Raw genomic sequence first — 14099 nt, 5'->3', positions numbered from 1 at the left:
ATTTGCTGTTATGTTAAACTTATATTAAAGTTTTTCTTCATTACCCATTCAAGCCGTCTCCAGCCATTATTAAACTTATTGTGAAACAACTAAATATATCTAGACCAAGGAGCAACTCGGAGTTCAGTGTACGTCACTTTCTATTTTTATTCTAGTTCAGAAACTCGTTACTTCCAGTTCATATTTCTATTGATTATGTTGAGTTTTTTGTTCTAAAAATAGAATTGGAACGTGACTAATGACGAAGAGTTAACCCAGTTAGAAACTGAAGTAATTATAAGTAACAAGATGTTTGTAGTATCAATACAAGAAGCACGAGTGTTAGGATATTTTTATTATTTTTTACATATCACATGTAGACAAATGTAGAAACTTTTCTAAAAACTACTACTTTAACGGGTTGGTGGCCAAACACACCTCCTTTATATTATGTATGTCATTGTATTTTGTAAGTTTATTGTTATCAGTAATCAATAAAACACTAGGACTAAACACTGGTAAATAGTTTACAAAGAGCAATAATCTCTTTCTGAGGCAGCAATTTCCAATTTATCCCCAGGTTTACTTGGAATTGTGTTATTTCGTTACCATTCGTTGTTTAAAACAATGATATATGAACAAGCTTTCAGATATACTAAAGGAACGTTTCCGGAAATGCCAGTTTCACTGTTACCTCATATGTGTTATTACGCTTAAAAAAATATATTTCTCAAAGTTATGTCTAGAGGGCTGCTTCTTTCGAAACGTTTATGTCACCAAAACTAACTTGATGTTGTCATTGTGAGCGTATTATCTATGAGAACATTCAGCAGTGGGTACTTTTTTATAGCAAGATAGTGGCCACAGTAAAATTATACAAACAGTTCAACATTGGTATCTTTCTTATAACACACTACTAAATCTAAACTTTTCAGAAACGGTAGTAGTCAGACGGTTAAGAAACTGTATCTTACAACACAGTCGCACATCTATAGTTCAGCAACAACATCTTACAACACAGTCGCACATCTACAGTTCAGCAACAACATCTTACAACACAGTCGCACATCTACAGTTCAGCAACAACATCTTACAACACAGTCGCACATCTACAGTTCAGCAACAACGTCTTACAACACAGTCGCACATCTACAGTTCAGCAACAACATCTTACAACACAGTCGCACATCTACAGTTCAGCAACAACATCTTACAACACAGTAGTAATCATACAGTCTACGAACAATATCGCACTCACGGTACCGTAGTGTAATAGCTGGCATCGTAACACAATAGTAATTTTTAGTCAGTGACCAGTACTGACCATATCTATATAAAAATCAGAAACAAACAGTGTTTTAGAAAATTCCGTTTACTTTCAACTTTTGTGTGATTTAAATCAGTTTAAAATAGCAATCACTAGCGTGTATAAAATACAAACAAGGGGAGGAGAGCAGAAATGGTCAACACCGTTAGCTGACTAGTATCAACTAGGCATGGGACAATTTTCTCAATCAAAGTAAATAAGTGACGTCAGTTTCGGAGGTCAAAATAGGTTCACAAGAGATGGAATGGTTGTTAAACCAGTATCTCGAATGTTCTAGATGTCCAGATATCGAATTGTGACTGAGGAACAGCCGGCAACAAAGTGATAAAAATTTGTCCGTTTCGATGAAACACACGGGACGATTCAGCCAATCATAAGAGACTGAGAAGTCGAGAAAGAACAGTTAATACGTTCACGTGACGCGTACAACAAGTAGTATTTAAGAAAGCTTGTTTCTCGATCGAGCAGAAACGGTCGTCTTCACTCCGTTTAGACTTATCTTTCGTTCTCCTGAATTTATTCTGTTTTTTAAGGTAAGTAATTTCATTAAAAAACTGAACATCTTTAAGTTGTTCTGAACAATATTTGAAGTTAAGTTCGAAAGTTTACGCTCTGTACTTGAAGACATAGTGATGTCTTATTTAATTTCAAACTGAAATTTTGTGAAGAGAGAGAGAAGAAACCATGCAAACACTTTTCGTCTCTTGGTACTTAGGAAATTAGAACACGGTTAATTTTTATTGTGTTACTTATTTATCAAATCTAGTTTAAATAGTATTTGTCCCCCGCTGGTTAAGCAGCAAGGCTAAAGGCTTAGAACACTAAAATCCTGGGCCCGGCACAGCCAGGTTGTTAGGGCGCTTGACTAGCAATCTGAGGGTTCAAATCCCCGTCCCACCAAACATGTTCACCCTTTCAGCCGTGGGGGCTATATAATGTGACGGTTAATTCCACTATTCGTTGGCAAAAGAGTAGGCCAATATAGTTGGCGGTGGGTGGTGATGACTAGCTTTCACTGCTAAATTTGGGACGACTAGCGCAGATAGTCCTCGTGTAGCATTATACTTAACAAACAGTTAAATAGTCTATTACTGCGCCACATGTAAGGGATTCGAGCCATTTTGAGTGGGATACATAATAAAAGATTACTTAAATTTTTATTTTTTGGGCTATCTGTTCTGTGCCCACCACGGGTAGAAAAACCCGGTTTAGGACGTTATAAGCCTTCGGAATTACCAATGAACCATTGATGGGGGGGAGGGGGAGAGCAGTTACTTAAATAAAGACTTTCCTTAAGGTGAAGATGAGAAACTGAATTGCTTCTTTTGTTTGGTATTGCAAGAGCAGGAAACGAACACCGAATTTAGCGCTATAAACTTGCAGACTTACCGCTCAGCCACCTGGGAAGGAGAGCTTAAAATTATGATAATACATAGTTTCTATTATATATTTTTTAACCTGTAGTTACACCCCCCCTCATTTTCACACTTTAATAAGTTGAAACTTCGTAACTCTAGGCTAGCAGACAGCTTTCAGGAATCTAGTGTATACAGCACGAGATGTCTTATACTTATTGGAAAATAGCGTAGCAGATAGCTTTCAGAAACGTAGTGTATCCGACAGGAGGCGTACTTTATATGTACTGGAAAATTTTGATGTATTTGCATGACTTGTCATTATTGAAATTGTCACTCTTTGCGCATACTCATCCTGCTGTCAAAAGAAAAAAGGCGTCTGTTCCTAGTTTTTAAGTCAAGGTTTACTTAGAAATCCATATTCTGTATCCTAGTGACCATCACTCTTTGGTTTACTCAGAAATTCTGTATCATAGCAACCAACGTTTGGTAGAGGTTGTCAGAGGAATGCAGGTTATAATCTAATATTACATTTGTTTGTTTGAATTTTTTTTTCATATAACAAACTGTTTTTATAAAACAAGTTCTTATTAATAATAGGTTAATTAAATAAATTAGTCATGATATTTCAGTTATAGGTACAATGACTGATTTAGCCAATGTAAAATTATTAGTAATTCAATTCCTTTCGGGCTTCCTCAACTATGGTTGGGTGTGACCCAGTGGTTAGCGTACCGGGCTTCGTTACGAAGAAGCCAAGGCTCGAGACCTAATGTCGCTGAATATTCTTCTTACTTTCAGCTGTGGGTATGATCTGTTCCCTTGTGGCGGCTGGCTGCCCTTCCTCTGTCAGTAAGTGATAATTAGGTGTAGTTATACCCGAACCTAGCTCATGTGTCCAGGTTGGAAAGACCAGTTGTTCCTTATTCAAATACTCGGCTAATAAATGTGTAATGAAGAACATCACAACCATCTTTCCAGTAACAATCTGGAGGTCGTTTCCGGTAATTAATAACCAGATATTAAAGGATTTCGTATTTAATGCTGAGGCATCTAGTAGTTAGCGCCACCACAAGAAAAAATCAGTCGTTTTCTCTTGTAGAAACAAAAAGTTTCAATAATAAATATTTTACATCAAAAACTGTACTATAATTTGGTGTTTCTCTGTTACTCAGATGGCTTCAGGTCTGGTTTCAACATTTGCGATGATTCTAGCTACAGCTACGCTATTAGCAGCAGAGGATACGATTTTGACATTGCCTCTTCCGGACAACACCAACCTCGTGCTAGGCCCTGTTTCTACCCCATTCACTTGTCAGGGCAGAGAGTACGGCTACTACATTGACCCGAATGCAGCTTGTAAGATTTACCACATCTGTAAGCCTTACACCTCAAGGGATGGACGGCAACTGTTTTCTCACTACAGCTTCTACTGCATGAACGATACCATCTTTGACGAAGCAAAGCTGGAATGTACCTCGCTACAAGAAGCAAGTCCTTGTCCAACTGGCGAGACACTCGATGTTCGTGCTAGTAATGACGCCAAATCAAAACGTCCCCATAACTCACCCTAACGTGTTGACCTGTCACATAAATATCAAATTTTCGAGATTTTAAGACATTCACAGAGAAACAAAGCTGAAAATGGCCGTTATCTGTAAAGGCTGTTTTGAAATTGATACTGTTAAAGTGGGTGTAAAATTGATCTCGTATTCGTTCATATAGGATAAAAATCTAAATCTGTATCACTAAAGTTACTTATGATTTATATTTTTCAAGAGTTAGTTACACCCAACAAGCAATATATTCAATTTTTGATATAAATAAATCTCGAGACGCAACCGAACTTCGAATTTCAATTTGTTGAATAAAAAAGTTTATGTTACATTTAAGAATAAACAACGTCCCGAAACTACCTAGTTTGTATGAACTTTGATTACTGAATATAAAAACCAAAAATGGCATCACAAAATGACACACGAATTAAGACCAAGAAAAATAGGTTAATAAACATTAAAGCTTATGATAATTAAAAATGCGTACAGACAAAACTGAGAAACTGCATAATTGTTACGTGGTAAAGTTTCAGATAAAACAAAGAAAATAGTTAAACGGGAATTACATTTATTGACAGAAAACACTAATCTCAGGATTCAGTAAGAAACAGATGGGAAAACTTTAGTGGTTTACTCATAGAATTATGTATCAACATACCTTTAAAAAAAAGATGGCGAATTTACTGGAGGTTTTCAGTAACATCTGATAAACTTGCAGCTACTATTGTTTGTACAGTGCTGATAGCAATGTTGCAGCTGACCTACCCACAGCTAGTTTTATTACAGTTCTGGTAACAATGTTGTAACACGGGAGGTTGCATTATTTTACAATATAATTAATATTAACATAACGAGATCGCATTATTATTTCGAACTTAATTTTAAAACGGGGGGTTTGTAATGATAATATTCAGTTGGCTTACCAAGTTAAAAGAGTATACAGTCTATTATAGACATCATTTGAACTCTGCCACAGGGACAAGAAACTGTGGAGAGAAAAGACATGGATACGAAAATATATTATCACCTCGATAAAGCGTGTGAGGGAGAGAGACATGCTTTTATAATAATTTATATTCATTAAGCCATGTTGAAATTCACACCCAAAACCACTTCCGGTAGTTTGTTTGTAGTCAAGCGCAAATGTACACAATGGGCTATCTGTGCTCTGTCCACCACGGGTATCAAAACCCGGTTTCTAGTGTTGTAAGTCCGCTGTGCCACTGTGGGGGGGGCTTCCAGTAGTTAAACCAAACTTTATAATATAAATTTGTGTGGGAAAAGAAATCGTGAATACCGCGAAATTAACACGAAGCAACACATAAATATCAATTAATTATACACCCAGTGTTTTTACATCACGTAGTAGTACTAGTAACACTTTGTCCTACACCTAGTGTTTTTACATCATGTAGTAGTAGTAACAATTCTGTCCTGGACCTAGTGTTTTTACATCACGTAGTAGTACTAGCAACACTTTGTCCTACACCTAGTGTTTTTACATCATGTAGTAATAGTAACACTTCTGTCCTGGACCTAGTGTTTTTACATCATGTAGTAGTAGTAGTAACACTTCTGTCCTGGACCTAGTGTTTTTACATCACGTAATAGTAGTAGCAGTAACACTTCTGTTCTGGACCTAGTGTTTTTACGCCTTTTCTGATAGTTGCCGTGATGGGGAGATTGAGCCTGGTTTATTTCGATGATGGTATATCTAAGGTAATAAGTTTTCCATTAATTAAAGTACGATACTTTTTGATTTGTTTACAAATAAGTGAGATTACCTATAATGAAAGTGTCATGATATAAAAGACTGTTTAGTGTAGATATTATTTATTTTATGATTGTTTAGTTTTGTTCACAACAAGAGAGTTGGGAGCAATTATTTTAAATTAAATGTTATGACAAGTTTAGTTACATAACTCGGTAGGAGTTTATATTTGTAACTCATTGATGTTGAGATTATCGAACGTCGTGAAAAATTTATTGATGTCGAGGATATATCGAGCAGACGATTAAGTAATAAACATATAAATAGTGTGAGACGAGCAGGAAAGTAAACAGACAGCAGAATACAAGTTAAGTAAAGTTACGAGAAGGAATTTTCTCAAAGAAAAATTAAACGCAAATATAATCGTCGTAGGAGTGGAAGGCCTAAGGGTTATATTCCAGTGAGACTAACGGTGTTGGAAGGGATAAGAAGAATAGTTTATTTCGTTAAAGAGAGTTCTAAAGTAATTAAACTAGCCTCAGTGGACTTGGACAAACAGACAGACGATTCTCGGAAATACAAAGAGAAAGAAAGGAGCAGGTGATTTGAGAAGTATAGGACACAATTGTGGTAACTCAACGATAAAGTGAACTATACTCGGAGGGTTTGGCGATAGTAATAGAGAAAAATAGTTCAGCTTGTCAACTGAAATTCTAAAGCAATTGCATAGGCCTAAGTGGACTTTTGACAAGAAGAAGAGAACTATATAGTGTTCATGATATGCCTATGATCTCTGTAGTGCAAAGAATTTGTTGTACATACATTCCGAATATATATTATTTTGAACACAAGTGGAGAGAGTGCTGTTAATTAATTTTTGAATTCATCGCCAACAAGTCACAGGCACCTACTGTAGAAGAATCCTTAGTCCAACATAACACAATCATACATTTACTTACTATATATATATACAAACTATAAAAGTAAGCTATTATATGGTAATCTTCATAGTAGGTGGAACATCAAACAACCCTTAACATATCTAATCATTTATTTACTATATATATACAAACTATAAAAGTAAGCTATTATATGGTAATCTTCATAGTAGGTGGAACATCAAACAACCCTTAACATATCTAATCATTTATTTACAATGAAAACTATTGCTATTATATAATAACTTTCATTGTAACAAAAACCTAAGCATATATATTTGTTTATTTACATTCGAAGGTAGTTTTTAAAAAAATCTAACTTACAAAGAGAGTATCATCTTACCAATTCACAATTTTGTGAAAACTCGTCAAGCACCATTATTTTAGGATATGTCACGACATTTTGTTGAATTTCTGGCTAATAGTTTAAGGTAAGTCACTAAGTCCACTGACATTCTTGTATGACATCTTAAGTTTAAGCCGCATAATATTGTACTATTCTTGTCCGGTATTTTACGATTAAGCCTCAAAATTTTCTGGCATCCCCGATATTTAAAACAATTAAACAAATACTTCAAAAGTTAAAAAAAAATAAGGTTGTACTTATTACCAGCCTTACCATGTTCATAGAACAGATGTTATTTGGATTTTCCTCTATTTTAATATGTGTTTAGGCTTTCCTTAATTCTTGTTTGTATGTGTTTCGGCTTTCTTATTTAGAAGTATTTAAAGATGATATTCGTAGCTATCAATGTTACACAATTGATTGAACAAAATAAAAATGTAACTGGTCACTCTTTCAAAGAATTTTATTTTACGTATACACTGAATAAAAACATTTTTTCACTGTACAATTTATTGACTGGTGTCTCCATTTTGGATTCTAATGTTAAGAAAATGATCCTTGGACAACACGTTTTATATAAAATCTGTTTTATAAATAAACACCAGGTGGAATTTCACCGTGTTTTATATAAAATGTTTTATAAATAAACACCAGGTGAAATTTCACCGTGTTTTATATAAAATGTTTTATAAATAAACACCAGGTGGAATATCACCGTGTTTTACATAAAATGTTTTATAAATAAACACCAGGTAAAATATCACTGTGTTTTACATAAAATGTTTTATAAATAAACACCAGGTGGAATTTCACCGTATTTTATATAAAATGTTTTATAAATAAACACCAGGTGGAATTTCACCGTGTTTTACATAAAACGTTTTATAAATAAACACCAGGTGGAATTTCACCGTGTTTTACATAAAATGTTTTATAAATAAACACCAGGTGGAATTTCACCGTGTTTTACATAAAACGTTTTATAAATAAACACCAGGTGGAATTTCACTATAATAAGCTTTTCTTTGATAAAAGGAAAAAAAAGGCAACAAACTCAAGTTAGAAACTTTTTTGAATAACACACTCAATAGCATCCTAATTCTATCAAACCCACAGGTGATTTACAGTAAAAGTGATAAAGCAAAGTTATGAAACAAGTGAACATTAATCACTCTTTACTTGGATGTTTTACATTGGCTGTGCTACATGGGTTTATCACTGTCACACTCACAACATAAGCAGGTGCTCTAATCTTTAACATGACCAACCAACAACGTTATCAAACTTTGCAATGATGAGGCAACAATGTTTTCATTTTATTCAATTGTTCAACAAATTTCTCGGAGATGGTAAACAAAAATAAAATCAAAATGTGAAGGAACCATCTGGCAGTAGGCAATGGTACGTATGACAAGAAACATCTGGTAAGTTGAAGAACATAATGCAACAACACATTCACTTGTGGTATGAAAGTCAAACTAGCTACAGAGAGCCTAAACAATATGGTATGTACAAAGATTGCATTGTTTTCAGAATAGGTCATCACAAACATTGTGAGAACAGATGTGCTCCTGACGGTGCATGTACATTTTTTGTGCTGTTACCTAGACTGGGAGTCTGCTTCTTTAGGCTGCAATCTCAGTTCACATTTCTCTCTCCCATATAAATCTTTGCGAGAATTCTCTAATAGGACTGATGGGCTGGTTGTCAATGTTGAGTGGATTACAGGAGAAGGGTCTCTACTCCTATGCTGATTCTGAACGATATCATTTTCTAAAGGAATCAGTGGAGGAGGTGGAATGGAGCTGGGAGGATTTCCTGGCGAACTGTTTCTATTTTTAACTGTTGTCACACTGTCGGTTATGCTACTTAAGAAAGGACTCTTTGGTGGAGGATATAAGCTACCTGTTGGCACGAAGGGAAGCATTCCAGGAGATGCATAAAGAAACGAGGAATCGTTTTGTCTGAGGATGCTCGGATGAAGTTTGCCCCTCTCTACTTGAGAAGCAATATCTGGTACGTGCAAACCATTCAGAAGGTGCCGAGCGTGTTCAGTCTCGTGAAATGGATCGTAGGGCAAGAAAGGCATCACAGGATGTAGGGAGGAATAACGCTGGAAGATCTGATCACGGCCACAACCCGAAACTTGGGAATAATCTAACAGTCTGTACGGATCCCGAGTATCAACAGTTGCACTGTTGGTCATAGAAACTGTTGATTTGAATGATGATGTAAAGGGAAGTGGCAGTTGTTCCAGATGGGATCCAGACGCTGATCCAATATTAGGTTCTATTTTACTTATGGCACCGAAATGAGGATGATGAGGCACATTTTGAGGCAAGTAATTATTTGAAGTTTGAGATTCAGTAATTTCCACTGTTTGATGTTCTGAAACAATAGAAGTTGTTGCTCCAGAGCTAGAACTTGGCGATAGAGAGTCTTCTCGTTTCTCTTCTTTAATTTTAACATCTGCTTTTGGGGTGGTAAAATTATTTGTAGGCTTGATGTTATGTTTACTTATTTGAACTGGAGATCTAGAAGCTTCTCTCACCTCTCTTGGTTCTCCACGATTACTTCTGCCATGGCTCTCTCTTTTTCTGGTTCGGTCTATGTTGTGAAGATGGTGAAAGCCACGTTGTTCTCTGTCCCTAAAACAAACAACAGTTACTCAGTAAAAGAAACTTTAAAACAGCAACAGTCCAGGATTTAACTAATAATTATTTGTTCCAATAATGAAGAGAAGTGTGAAACAAGAAACCTGTCACTAATTATAGCCCACCATTCCACTGTCTGTGGAGAAAACATGTATATATATATGTTATTGATAGAAAAAAATATTGTGTGTGTCTATATATATATATAAATTAGAATTTTAGAGAAAAAAACACCTTTAAAAACTATGGTAATAATATATTAACTTGGCAACGTTTTCTTGAAATGTTTACATATACATATATGCACACCCACACAGCATAATGCTGATTTTCAAGCATACATTACAGGAAAATCATTACTTTTTGCAATGCCTAAAATTTCATATTGATATCAATATCGAACCATCAGTTTCCGTATGTGTTGAACAATGAATTTGAGAAAAAAAACTTATCAAGAACATTGGCATTCAGTGCAACAAATGTCTGCAGCTACTTAGCAAAGTTGAGCTCTCTATTGTGCTGGATGCACCCATTGTATATACGGTCTAAGGGACTGGTCTAACTGCACATTTTTATATTTATTCATCAATATTTTTAGAAAAATTCCCATCGAATTGTTTCAACAGAGGAATTTGCTAGGTCTCAGTAAATCTGATGTATTTGTATTACTTGTTTATTTTACTAGTGTGTGGTTGTTATTGTCATCTTAGTACACACCTACACTATCTGCATTGTGACCACTACAGAGAATCAAACCTCACATTTTAGTGTCCGTAAACTTCCTGCTTATTTGCTAGAGGACAACAGCTTGTGGACAGGGCGTTTCTTCAACCTCAATAAGTTTGGATAATGAGCCATAACATCTTCTCTGATAAATATGGATAACAAAGAGCCTTAGTGTTCCATGTCTTCTCTGATAACAATGAGCCAATGTGTTCAGTCTTCTCTGATAACAGTGAGCCAATGTGTTCAATGTCTTCTCTGATAACAATGAGCCAATGTGTTCCATGTCTTCTCTGATAACAATGAGCCAATGTGTTCCATGTCTTCTCTGATAACAATGAGCTAATGTGTTCCATGTCTTCTCTGAATCTAATGTGTATTTTTTCAGATAAAACACTTCTGTTTGGTAAACAATCATTATTATCAATAGGAAAAAAAAACTTTACTTAGCATTTAAGAGAAAACGAAAATTTTAATTAATTAAAATTACTTTTTTGTTTAGCTTTGATGTAAGAGCTTTCTTCAGAGATGGTTGTATGTGTCAGATCCAAACGGAGATTGAGATGTGAACCAATTCCACTCTATATTTTAAGTGTCTGTAGTCCCTTCATATGAACATACTGTAAAGGAAGGGATTTAATCTGCACTGCACTTTATTTAAGAACACTTAGATTTTCTGGTTTGCTTCTCCCCGATATAACTAATTAGTCTTACTTTAGAACAATTAACTTTCAACAGGTTACAAAGCATCAGTCATGTTACTTTCACCTTCCAATGACTCATTAGTAAGCCAGAGAGCTTGTAATGCTAAAATAACAGGGTTTGATTCCTGAGGTGGACACAACACAGATAGCCCAGTGTTCACTTCTGTGCTTAACAACATGTAAACCATATTGTATTGTTCGAAACCAAAATGTCAAAACATTTGCCTTAAAAATTGTTATATCATTTTGATTACTAAAGATTTCTATACAAATGTAACTACCAGACAAGGTAATTTCCTAAGTGCTTGAACAAAATGGCAATAGATGGATCTCCCTTTTTTTGTGCTCATGTGCAGAGGACTGTGTTTGTTGAAAGGCTACACGAGGATATTTGTTTGTTCAGAGGAACATAAATTAAAGGACTTCATTATGGAACCAATATCCGAAGTTTGCAATGTTTCTTCATCTTTAGCATGGTAAGTATTTTTTTATCGTATTGTTATTTTTAAACTTACCTTTAACTGAAAACTATTTTGTGCTTTTTTTTTTATCTTCATTTTTCTGTGAGTAAGAATTTAAATTTGTAACTGTCATGCTTTTGGTGGATTTTCAGCAAGAAGTGATGTTCAGGTTTTAGTTTAAGATACAGGTTGAACAATTTAAGTCACCTTGTTTTTTTTTCATATTATTTGTTATTCTCACAAGTTTTAAGAAAGTTGGTGAGACTGAACAAGACAACTAGTGGCTCCATCCACAGAGTGACGATAGTTTATAATTCACCTGTTTATTTACGACTAGTTAAACTGTCACGTAATCTTAGGCTTAAGATTATTAAGATTGTATTACATCATTAAAAGTGTAATATAGGGTTCCTGGTTTGAACTGGTGTTCAGTGTTAAATGTAATATTTTCATAGGGACTGCTAACAAAATAGGAGATACTTTCTCTTTTACACGGAAAGTACCGGTACATCCCTAACGTAAGATGTCATCACAATGTTTTCTACAACATGTGTAAGATCTAAATACAATGTTTTCTACGTGTGTAAGATGTAATTACAATGTTTTCTACAACGTGTGTAAGATGTAATTACAATGTTTTTCTACAACATGTGTAAGATCTAATTACAATGTTTTTCTACAACGTGTGTAAGATGTAATTACAATGTTTTTCTACAACGTGTAAGATGTAATTACAATGTTTTCTACAACATGTGTAAGATGTAATTACAATGTTTTCTTCATGTGTAAGATGTAATTACAATGTTTTCTACAACATGTGTAAGATGTAATTACAATGTTTTTCTACAACGTGTGTAAGATGTAATTACAACGTTTTTCTACAACGTGTGTAAGATGTAATTACAACGTTTTTCTACAACGTGTGTAAGATGTAATTACAATGTTTTTCTACAACGTGTGTAACATGTAATTACAATGTTTTCCACAACATATGTAAGTTGTAAAAGCAGGTGCTGTATGGTACGTAACTATTCAAATAAACACTAAAAATGGGTATTTTCTAACAACTAACTGATTCTGTGAAGAATAAAAAGGCATTATATGACTGATAAAACATGAATTTTCCTGAAGTTAGTTACAGATTAACCCTAATTATATAATACATCAGCTACAATGAAAACTAAACCAATGATCTTGTCACTTTGGATGAAAGTTATTGATCTGATGATAGACTGAACCAGGGTAAACAATCTTACATCCATACTACATGATAGTCACATGGGTAAATCTTCATCACGAAGATGTTTTTAGACATATAATTAATTGGATGACAAATTTGAAATAATTCAGTGATCCAGGCATAAATTATGAAACTCCACTAACTTTAGATTTAGTACAGAAGAAGTGGAGGCTGGTAAAACAGAAATAGCATATTTTAGAGAAGATAATGTGTACTGCAATAATATGTCAAGTTATGATATTACTTATTCTCATCCATTTTGATACGACAATATTAGGAAAACTTAGTTACTTCACTCTAGTTTTAAAAGATTTATAACTTCCACTTGTAGATTGTTTTGAAAGTGAAAGATATACAAGTTGTTTTTTTTTTAGGTGGTGTTGAAATAATAAGCAGTATTTCCAGCATACTTTTATATTACTTTTTATATATAAACCACATGGATACACTCTTACTACCAGGTTCTTCTTACACACATACTCCCACAACTAAGTTCACCTTACACACATACTCCCACTACTAAGTTCACCTTACACACATACTCCCACTACTAGGTTCACCTTACACACATACTCCCACTACTAGGTTCATCTTACACACATACTCCCACTACTAGGTTCATCTTACACACATACTCCCACTACTAGGTTCACCTTACACACATACTCCCACTACTAGGTTCACCTTACACACATACTCCCACTACTAAGTTCATCTTACACACATACTCCCACTACTAAGTTCAACATACACACATACTCCCACTACTAAGTTCACCTTACACACATACTCCCACAACTAGGTTCACCTTACACACATACTCCCACAACTAGGTTCACCTTACACACATACTCCCACAACTAGGTTCACCTGACACACATACTCCCACAACTAGGTTCATCTTACTCTCTCACAACTAGGTTCACCTTACTCTCTCGCGACTAGGTTTACATTCCCAATTTTTTGATCCTCCTCTGAAATAATATACATAACCCTCGTGCTCCTTATTACCAGGCTCACCTCACGCACCCTTATCACCAGGTTCACCTTACACACCCTTATCACCAGGTTCACCTTACACACCCTTATCACCAGGTTCACCTTA

General features: G+C 34.9%; 1 protein-coding gene and 1 long non-coding RNA gene across 2 annotated transcripts in view; one reads left to right on the top strand and one right to left on the bottom strand.

The window, feature by feature from the left end:
* Nucleotides 1-7984: 7984 nt before the first annotated feature.
* On the top strand, nucleotides 7985-8475 carry LOC111089049. The gene is made up of 2 exons (XR_002613405.1): nucleotides 7985-8111; nucleotides 8210-8475. It is a non-coding gene; the product is annotated as an uncharacterized LOC111089049 (long non-coding RNA).
* The window catches only part of LOC106472128 (protein enabled homolog), a 6960-nt gene continuing 1274 nt past the window's right edge, over nucleotides 8414-14099 (bottom strand). Inside the window, exon 2 of the mRNA XM_022400727.1 lies at nucleotides 8414-9860. Within this exon, the coding sequence (XP_022256435.1) occupies nucleotides 8813-9860 (1048 nt within the window). The 3' untranslated portion in view covers nucleotides 8414-8812. The remainder of the gene's footprint in view (nucleotides 9861-14099) is intronic.

This window comes from Limulus polyphemus, unplaced genomic scaffold, assembly GCF_000517525.1.
Source record: "Limulus polyphemus unplaced genomic scaffold, Limulus_polyphemus-2.1.2 Scaffold5102, whole genome shotgun sequence".
Classification (NCBI taxonomy): Eukaryota; Metazoa; Arthropoda; class Merostomata; order Xiphosura; family Limulidae; genus Limulus; species Limulus polyphemus.
The sequence above is the reverse complement of the archived record's forward strand: the minus strand, read 5'-3'. Positions and strand labels throughout refer to the sequence as shown.